Source organism: Eulemur rufifrons, chromosome 7, assembly GCF_041146395.1.
Source record: "Eulemur rufifrons isolate Redbay chromosome 7, OSU_ERuf_1, whole genome shotgun sequence".
NCBI classification, from domain to species: domain Eukaryota; kingdom Metazoa; phylum Chordata; class Mammalia; order Primates; family Lemuridae; genus Eulemur; species Eulemur rufifrons.
The window spans coordinates 8241667-8251801 of NC_090989.1; the positions used below are offsets into that span (position 1 = coordinate 8241667).

The 10135-nt window shown below is 43.1% G+C and overlaps 2 protein-coding genes across 2 annotated transcripts in view; one reads left to right on the forward strand and one right to left on the reverse strand.

Moving 5' to 3' along the window:
* Positions 1–877, reverse strand: part of TTC3 (tetratricopeptide repeat domain 3) — a 112947-nt gene extending 112070 nt beyond the window's left edge. Inside the window, exon 1 of the mRNA XM_069474954.1 lies at positions 810–877. The gene's annotated coding sequence lies outside the window, so the exon portion shown is untranslated. The remainder of the gene's footprint in view (positions 1–809) is intronic.
* A 353-nt stretch (positions 878–1230) lies between these two features.
* Positions 1231–8258, forward strand: PIGP (phosphatidylinositol glycan anchor biosynthesis class P). The gene is made up of 5 exons (XM_069474956.1): positions 1231–1278; positions 1689–1791; positions 4281–4353; positions 6721–6839; positions 7917–8258. Exons 2-5 carry the CDS (start codon positions 1710–1712, stop codon positions 8045–8047), a joined length of 405 nt encoding a protein of 134 aa, XP_069331057.1. The 5' UTR covers positions 1231–1278; positions 1689–1709; the 3' UTR covers positions 8048–8258.
* The last annotated feature ends 1877 nt before the right edge of the window (positions 8259–10135 follow it).

The window sequence follows — 10135 nt, forward strand, 5'->3', positions numbered from 1 at the left end:
CACATCGTCAACACTGCAGAGCAGCTGGCCAGACCCGCAGCCGTCCTCCCTCTTCTCGTTCGCGTACGGGGGAGGGAGGATGCTCCGAAGAGGGGCGAGGGAGGGAGGCGCGCGGGGGTTACAGCCGCCCGCCCTGGTCCATTCCTCGGGGAGGGGGCCGGCCCTGGACTGCGCTGCCAGTTCTCAGGAAAACAGGTGGCACCCACGTAGAGAACACAACGCAGCACCGGGCGTGCACGAACATTCACGAACACACACGAACGAAAACCCGCACACAAACGATTACGCACTCAACAAAACCCATGCGCAGCACACGCTCGAACGCACACTCGCGGGGGCGGTGCTCCAAGAGGGGGGTCTAGCTCGCAGGCGACGCGGCCACGCGCGCTGAGGGACGCGCGCCCCACGGGCAGAGGCAGTGACACAAAGGGGGGGGCCTGAAGACGCCAGGAGCGCCCACGCTTCCACCGGGAAAAACGGGCCCCGACACAAAGATGGCTAGGAGGGGACACATGGGCGCGTGCCCGCACGCTCATCCACGGGGGCCCCTCTACCCAGCACAGGTGTCGCCCACGCACCGAGCGAGACGCCGATGCGCGGGCAGCAGGGGGATGCGCACACAAAGGGACTACTCCCACCCACGCAAGGCACCCAAGGGCCCACGCTCGCGAAGGGCCAAAGGGGACATACGCACTGGGGCAGACAAAGGCGGCCACACCCCCTCATCGCACGGGCGCCCCGACCCACGCAGACACACAGCAGGCACCACGGCGAGGGACGCGGGGCGACGCGCACACACCCACACTCACCACACACCCACGGAGGGGGTGTGGAGGGCCCTGCTCCCCAGGCATCTCGGCTGCAGCGGGACAAGGTGACACATCCGGGAGCCCTGCCGCGAGCCGGTTGTGCACTCACCGGGGCCCGGCGCCCGCGACCCTCGGACGCGGGCCGCCACCGCAGCCGCCACCGCCGGCCCTCCACGTCAACCAGACCGCGGAGGGAGCGGGCGGCGGCGCAGGCGGCAGGCGCGTCACGTGGGCTGGCAGCGCACATGCGCAGTCGCGTCACACCGCCCCCTCCCTTCGCCTCCGCGGGCCGAGCGGTCTCGTCAGCCCCTGAGCTCGCGCGTTCCCCCCTCACTAGGGTCGCCGTGCGCTTGCGCCCGGGCGGGGGCCGCCGTCACGCCTCGGCCTTTCGCTCAATTTTTCTTATTTTCCCCTTCTGCGGCTGCCTGGTCGGCGCTTGCGCAGAGAATTCAGCGCTGAGGTGGCCGAGGTGTCCGGAGGGGCCTGGCTGGGAGTACAGGATCCAAGGTCGAGGGCCTCCCCCACCCTGCCTCTAATGAGCAGCAGAAGCCCCCATGAGAGGGCCTGGCCCAGCCGGCCTGCGTCCTCGTGGGCGCCGCGGAAACCTATTCCCTGCCCTTCCTTTCCCGCAGGAAGGCCAAGTTTGCCCAGCTGGAGGCGTTTGTTCCCCGGCCCCCGCCCTCCTCTCTGTTGCGGGGTGTGCGCGCGCCGGCTTGGGAGCCTGCGAGCGCGCGTGCACGCGGGCGTCTGTCGGGGGGTGTGCGCGGGATGGCACTTAGGCTCCGCAGAGGCCGTGCCCATAGCGGAGCGATGAGGTTATAATAGACCAATGGTGAGGGGGAGTGAATCACTGACGGATGATTGTGTTCTTTTCCGCAGTGTCTAAAGCCACAGGGGAAAATGGTGGAAAATTCACCGTCGCCATTGCCAGAAAGAGCGATTTATGGCTTTGTTCTTTTCTTAAGCTCCCAGTTTGGCTTCAGTAAGTACTTTCCTGATGGATGGCCAGGGGCTGTTTCTGCTGTTCAATGACAAGGAAATAATAACATTTTTTTCTTAGAATGTGCATGAATCAACATGACCTGTTGATTCTTTATACCTATGTCTCGTTTTAACAAAACCTGAAGGGAACTCATGTTTTGTTCAGTGTTCTGTGTGCCATCATTAGCCTAAGAGATTTAATCTCAAGCAAATGCTTATACAGTACCAGACACGATGGCTAAATGAATAAACTTGGTCCTTGCCCTTAGGGAGGTCGTGGTCTTGTGGGTGAGACAAAGAAGTAAATACGCAGTTAACACACGCAGCATGATGCTGGCGAGGGAGCACAGTGCAGAGACATTGAAATCAGACTGGAAAGTCAGAGTTGGCTTTCTCCAGGAGAACTCTCCCCCTGGCACTTACACCGATTAGAAAAGAATAAGTAGGATGGAGGGAAGACGTGGAAAGGCCTTGAATGAAGGCATGAGAGGGTTGGGAAGTGAGGAGTTTGGCTCCACTTCAGCCGGGGAGTGAAGAGAATTAGGCTAGAGAAGCCAGATTGAAATATATGCCCTTTACATCTTGAATATGACATTTTACAGTTAAGGAAGCTGACACCGAGACACTAATATGTCCAGTGTCACACAGCAGGCCCCAAGTCTCTACCCAAAAGGATTTGGACATTATGAGGCAAATGAGGGAGAAAAATCTGGTACCGGCAGTAGAATTTTCTGGAACTTTGTAGAAACCACAAAGGTGGAGTGGTAGTACTTCTGAACCCTAACCAAAAAATATCAACCTGCATCATCAGTACAGCTTACAGATGGACCTAATGGCCAGCCTGTTGCCTAGCAGTCTGTGGAATGTAGAAGTTATGACTGAGTTTAAATTCTGATTTCTCCATGGATTAGCTGTGTGACCTGGGACCATTTACTTACCTTCTTTGAGCCTCAGTTTCCTCATCTCTAAAAGGGTGTTGATAATGATGGTTGTTGAATGCTTATTATGCATAAAACAATTCTATTAGATAGGTAATGTTATTATTGTCTTCATTTTAAAGATGAGAGCACTGGGGTGTAAATAACATGCCCAAAGTGGCAAAGATGCTAAATCATAGAGCTAGAATTTGAACCCAGACACACTGGCTGACATCACTCTGCTGTCTCTGATGACAGTTGTGAGGGTTAACTGGGGTAATTTATGTAAAGCACTTAAGACAATGCATAGGAACAAGAAGTACTAAATAACTGTTAGTGACGGTTGTTATCATTGTCTTTGTAAATCCTTGTTCAAAAAGTGTTTCAAGGATCAGAAACTATACAAATAAAACAATGACTTTAAGACTTAAATCCCATAACCCCCACAACCAAAAATTAATTCAGGTATTTACTGGGTGCTTACCGGGTACCAGGGACTGTTATAGGCCAGGGTGGAACAAAACAGCCAAAAATTTCCTGCTTCCATAGAGTTTTCATTCCAGTGGGAGGAGATAGTCAATGGACAAATTAAATAAGTAAAACATACACACTTTCAGATGGTAACATATGCTATGGAGAGAAATTAAGCAAGAAGGAAGAGGATAAAGAGTGGAAGGAGGTCCTTCTAATGTGCTTTTGTGTCATCTTGTATTACTCATTTATGAGCACTTATCACAGTATAATGAAAATACCAATTTACTCCTCTCTATTCACCACCAGATTTAAAGCTCAGGGAGGACAGAAGCCATCTCTCACACTCCGACCATACAGAGTTCTTCCATATAATATTTGTTAAAAATATTAATCCACCATCAATGATGTAGGTATTTGATAGTTTAAAATCGTCTCTGCCTCTCACCTTGGGCAGATGATACAGCCTTTATAAGATTCCATTTCCTCATCTGTAAAACATACACACATGCTTCGGAGAATTGTTTTGAGGATTATATGAAATAATGTATAAAGAATGCTTGGAACCGTGCTTAACTCACAATGAGTGCTTAGAACTTAGCTGTTGTTATTACGTAGGGACAACAATAAACAACAAAGATTTGGGATTGCAGAAAATAAAATTGTACTCTGGGAGATACGGCAGAAGCTCAACATGTAGTGGATCATAAGTAGAGTCGAAAAATTCCCCTTTAAGCTACTAAATGTCTATAATTACTTCAGCTCTGTGGAGGTGAAGTATTGAACGCCTACTGTACATAAAGCGAACTGCTAGGTGATACAAGGATTACAGCAGTTGCTAAGGCATGATTTGTGCCCTTGAATTGTTTAAAATATAGTGTGAGAGTTGAGACATGTTCAAAAATGGCCAATAATAAGGTAATTATGGTAAATATAAGAATGGTACAAATAAAGAGCTAGAAGAACTGAAAGGAAGGAACAGTCATTTCCAAGTGAATCCGGGACGCTTCAAAGAAACTTTTTTGTTTAAATGAACCTTAATAGATTGAATGCATGCCTTACTGACTTTTCTCTCTCTGTTTTTTTTTCCCCTCTTCTATAGTACTTTATCTCGTATGGGCTTTTATTCCTGAATCTTGGCTAAACTCCTTAGGCTTAACCTATTGGCCTCAAAAGTAAGTTTAATATATGTCTTCAATCAGGATGTAATTAATGCTGTTTTTGAAGAATCATTTTTTTTCTTAAGACTACTCAAATCTTTAAATGTTTATTCTTTTAAAATTCATGAATAGCCATATAGAAATTGAAAGCTTTTTAAAGATCATTATTGATATACCTCTAATTAAAAATGGTGAAATTAACACACATTTATCTCCATTTTCTCCCAAGATCTTGCTAAAAATGGCCCTCTAGGAAAAAAAATTTTTTTTAAGGTATAAACCCATAGAAGCAAAGAATAGGATAGCAGATAAGAAGTATCAATTTTGGGAAAGTGGTTTGAGATACCTGAGAGGTAACTTAGTTTCTGCTTTTTTCGCATTGCTGAAGTAGGGAAGCCAGCTATGTTTGTGCCCTAGAACTCCAGAATGGCTCAGATATTGGAGGTACCAGGTACCTCTTTAACATGGTAATTCTGGGCTGGACTGAAAACATGTTTAAAGAGCATTAGACCTTCAAATCTTCCTCCCTCCGCCCTCAAAGCTGGGAGACCAAACCTGCCTTCCTCTGCAGAAAACATGAATTTTACTCTCTGCAAAGGCTGAGTGACAGTCTCTAGCCTGGAGGCTAAAAGGGTTAACTGAGTGTGGGAGTAAGGGAAATGAGGCACCTTCCCCCCACCCCAGTAAGTGAAAATCTGTGTGGCCGAATGATAAGGTCTACCCCTCCCCCAACACCTTCCCTCACCGGGCTCCCAGGCTCATACCACCCTCGTCCTCCCAGAAAACGATAGGAGGTTCCTTCCTGAGGAAGCTGACCGGCCCAAGAGAAAGTATCTGTAATTCCTGACAGATAGAGGACTCCAGTGAAGTGGCCCAGTCTCTTATTAGTGAGGCTCACCAGTTGGCCATCGCTGCCCACATACGTACCCGTACCCACGGTACTTTCAATTAGCTTGTTAGCACTTCATTTTTAAATATGAATGAACTGCCAAAAGTTACCAGACATTGAAGGAAAACCTCTGACTTGAGAAACAAAAGTGAAAAGAAAAAGGAAACTTGAAGGAAATGGACATAATGCAAGGAACAGAAAAAAATTGTAAAATAATGTAAAATTCTCACATAAGAAAAGATTATAACTCTGAAACAAGAACAGAATGCTATACAAAGGAAATGTTCAGGGAATTACTATATTTAAATTATAAACATGATAACCAAAATTAAAATTTTAATTGAAAGGTTGGAAGATAAACCTAATCTCTAAAAAGTAAAACAAAAGAGAAATAGAAAATAGAGGAAAGTTGGCCAGGCGCGGTGGCTCACGCCTGTAATCCTAGCACTCTGGGAGGCCGAGGTGGGTGGATCGTTTGAGCTCAGGAGTTCGAGACCAGCCTGAGCAAGAGCGAGACCCCACCTCTACCAAAAATAGAAAGAAATTATATGGACAGCTAAAAATATATATAGAAAAAATTAGCCGGGCATGGTGGCGCATGCCTGTAGTCCCAGCTACTTGGGAGGCTGAGACAGGAGGATCGCTTGAGCTCAGGAGTTTGAGGTTGCTGTGAGCTAGGCTGACGCCACGGCACTCACTCTAGCCTGGGCAACAGAGTGAGACTCTGTCTCAAAAAAAAAAAAAAAAAAAAAAAAAGAAAAGAAAATAGAGGAAAGTTTAACAGGGCTAAAAATCTAACTATTAGAAGTTTCAGAAAGAGAAAAGAGTGGGGAGGACATTATTAATGCACTCAATAAAACATGGCAAGGTAGAGCACTCAATATGCTTAACAGTATGGAGAGGCATAATAGAGTCCTGTCAGAGAATTTGAGGCTCTAGTATTGATAGATACATAGGACACCAAGCAAATGAACAAAAACCATATAATTACTAATTCCACAAAAAACAAAAAGTTATACAAGGAAACATAAAAATACACTAAGGTTCTCAGTTGTAAACATTTTTATATATTGTCACAATAACTTTTAAAAACTGCTGATATAACCAGAAATTGTGATGTAAGCATAGAAAAGGAAAAGAGGAGGTGAATTCCTCATCTCTGTATTAGGAAGTATACAGAAAATGTCTGAAGTTGAAAAAAAATCAAGAAATAATAATATGAGCATGCCATATAGAAATGAGGAAGTAAGTACCAGAAAAAACAAACGTTAAAAGTGTTCTTTTTGGGGAGTGAAACTCCAAGGTTGGGACAGTGGGCTAGAGAACTGTAGCCTTTCATTATAAGCCTTGTAGAACAATTTGTCTCTCATGTACATATTAATATATTACTTTAATAAAAATTAAATTTAGTTTAAAAAATATGTTAACTTTGTGACTGTTGAGAATTATAACCTCTTAAGGTGTCTGTTATGTACTTCAATATTCTTTTGCAGATACTGGGCAGTGGCATTACCTGTCTATCTCCTTATTACTATAGTAATTGGTTATGTGCTTTTGTTTGGAATCAACATGATGAGTACCTCTCCACTCAACTCCATTCATACAATCACAGGTAAATTTATAATAACAGGAAAGTGCTAGGGGAATGGAAGAGTGGGGTATTAGTATTTTTATCCAGAAAAGCAACCAAGAATAGGCTGCAAGACACACATTGGGACAATAAAAAGAACCTAGAGAAATAAGTAAAAGCTTATACAAAAGGAAATATTTACATGAAGGAAATAAGTTCTGATGAGTATGTGCTAGTTATACAGGAAATAAATTCTGATAAATTATAGTGTATATACTATGTTCCTCAGCAGCTTTGCCTGAGAGAAACTTCTTTTGTCCTAAATAGGCACTGTTGATAAAGGGATGACAAAAAGGTACATGTAGACCTTGTTCAGGAGGAGGGATTTGGGGGTGTGTATCCTCAGGATCATATGGACACCTTAGTCCAATTATGTGGATAGAAGAGTCACAACATGTTTTTGTGGTTTTATGTTTTTTTTAAGTCTTTTCATTTCAAGTCTAAAGATTAAGATAAATTAGGATTTCTGAGCTTGCTTAAATTCTAGGAAGTAAAGTATTTTTTAAGTTCCCTGGTGTGATTTTTCAACTATTCCAAACCTTTATTCATCAACTCATACAATGTATTCAGAAAAATCAATTATAGTATTTTTAAATTTCATTCCTAATAACCTGCTGTATTCCGTGCATCCTTGACTGGAAGTACAGCAAATAGACAATTTGTACAAAGAGGGGAAATTGTTAAGTTTGTATGAATATTTACACCGAATGACTTATTAGTTTTGCAGTGTTGATATAAATACATTTTCAAGGCCTAGATATGATTCTGTCACCATGGGATATGTGCAGATGAGACTTTAACCACCATTGTACAGTTGAATGAAATATTAATTTCTTTCCAAGTTAGAGATAAGAAAACTACTTTGCTGATTACATTTTTATTTTAATGGGGACATTTCTTCTAAAGAGAGGATTTAAGAAATTACTTAATTATGTTAAACGTGGTGTTTGTCATTACCAAAACATCAGCCTAGTAAACTATGTGGTGGGTCTCCTTTAGCCACAGAGACTATAGAAGAAATTGCTTGGGTTAACAGAGCTTTTTGTTCTTTTCTTACAGATAATTATGCTAAAAATCAACAGCAGAAGAAATACCAAGACGACGCCATTCCAGCATTAAGAGATATTCCTATTAGTGAAGTAAATCAAATGTTCTTTCTTGCAACCAAAGACCTTTACACTAAAAGCTGAATTGTATGTAGACATGCTAACACCAAGCATTTACTTATAAATGTTTAACATAATTTTGACATAATTATTTTGACCATCTCTCTTACTAATACCCAGTATTGAGATGTAAAAAAAAGTAAGTTGGTCTTCTATTAAAGTTCAATTAATATTGAAAATGTTTTAAAGTATTAGTTATTAATGGACAGAATAAATAAAAGACTACATTACCATATACCAGACTTTAAGAAATGAGTGTCTGTATAATCAAGAAATTCCTCCCAAGAGGCATTTATATTGTAATTTGCAAAAGATGATTGTGTCTTTCCTCCTGTTTGTCCTGAGGCGTCCAGAATTCAGACTCTTACATTTGGGCGATGGGTACATTTATGATTTGTGCCATCAGAGTCATATCTAAGACACACATATTTGTTGAGTATTCATTAGGTACTAGGTGTTTCTGTAGGCCCTGGAGATGTAGTAATGGTAAGATTCTCTCTCAGAAAGCTTACATTTTAGAGGCAGGTTGACACAGACTAAGCAAATAAAATATTGTTTGTAATGAGTATCATGCAGAGAATGAAGATAGTATGATGTTCTAGAAAGCAAAGGGGTGATTACTTTAGATTGGGTAGTCAAGGAAGGCCTCTCAGAGAGAGGCAGTTGGGGTTGAGATTTGAATAGCAAAAAGAAGAGCCAGTCATATAAAGATTGCAGGGGCAGGATGAACTTCTCCGTATGAAGTGGCAGAGACAGCAAAGTGAGAAGGAGCTGGGTATGTCCTAAGAATAGAGAGAAGACTGGCAGTGAGCCTCGAGCATTCTGAACGTGGGAGGATGTGGTCTGAGATGAGCCTGAATCATGAAGGCTTTTGTAGGGCAACGGAGGAAGTTTGGACTTAAGTGTGATGAGTTTGGGGCACTGCAGGTACCTAGCTACTGGGGATGTTTAAGCAATGGAGAGACATGGCCTGATTTATGTTCTTAAAAAGTCACTCTGACTGGTAGATAGAGAATAGATTTGGAAAGGGAGTTGGGAATGGGGCAAGAGTATGGCAGTAGGGGACCATTAGGAAGCTATTGCATTAATCCAGGCAAGAAATGATTGCTGCTTAGACCAGAGTGGTGATAGAGTTGGGGAGGAGTGGATGGTTTTGCAGCATGTTTTGGAGACAGCCGACTGGGGTATGGGACAGGATAGGAAGGACTGACTGAGAGAAATTGTGATCAAAGTTCATTCCAAGATTGTTTTGGATTAAAGAACTAGGTAGATGGTTATGCCTTTTATTGAATTGGACAATATTTGGGGAAGTTCAGTTGAGGGAACTGCAGGATTTTGTATGTGAGTTAGGTTGAATGATACTGCCTTATTAATATCTGGATGTTTCTTGTGTAAGGTTAAGAAGCTTAGATAGAAATAATATTTTTTTAAACCATATATAACTTAGCAAGAGTCCACTCACACTTAGTCGGACAAAATCTAAATTTATTTAGCACTAACTTTTGGTACCCTAAATCTCTATACTAATCTGGCTGGTCTTTTTCATTGGGATATATACATGTGCATTTATTTCCACACAGAAGTGAAGTCACACATTTTAACTTATGCAAATTTAACTATACCTTCTGCAAAAAATAAAAAGGAAAAGAGGCCGGGCGTGGTGGCTCACGCTTGTAATCCTAGTACTCTGGGAGGCCGAGGCGGGTGGATCACTCAAGGCCAGGAGTTCGAGACCAGCCTGAGCAAGAGCGAGACCCCGTATCTACTAAAAATAGAAAGAAATTATCTGGCCAACTAAAATATATATAGAAAAAATTAGCCGGGCATGGTGGCGCATGCCTGTAGTCCCAGCCACTCGGGAGGCTGAGGCAGTAGGATCGCTTAAGCCCAGGAGTTTGAGGTTGCTGTGAGCTAAGCTGACGCCATGGCACTCACTCTAGCCTGGGCAACAAAGCGAGACTCTGTCTCAAAAAAAAAAAAAAGGAAAAGAAAGCTAATAATTTTAAGTAATTGGGAAAATCAGAACTTTTACTTCAGTAACCATATCCTTACCCAGTAAGTCATGCTGGGTGACTTGATGGGTGACATAAATCTGCTCTTATTATTCGTTAG

Excerpts from the sequence above, each read along its gene's own strand:
- PIGP (XM_069474956.1), top strand. The coding sequence starts at position 1,710 with ATGGTGGAAAATTCACCGTCGCCATTGCCAGAAAGAGCGATTTATGGC. Across the intron at positions 4,354-6,720 it reads TTAACCTATTGGCCTCAAAA|ATACTGGGCAGTGGCATTAC; the intron begins GTAAGTTTAATA and ends ATTCTTTTGCAG. Across the intron at positions 6,840-7,916 it reads CTCCATTCATACAATCACAG|ATAATTATGCTAAAAATCAA; the intron begins GTAAATTTATAA and ends CTTTTCTTACAG.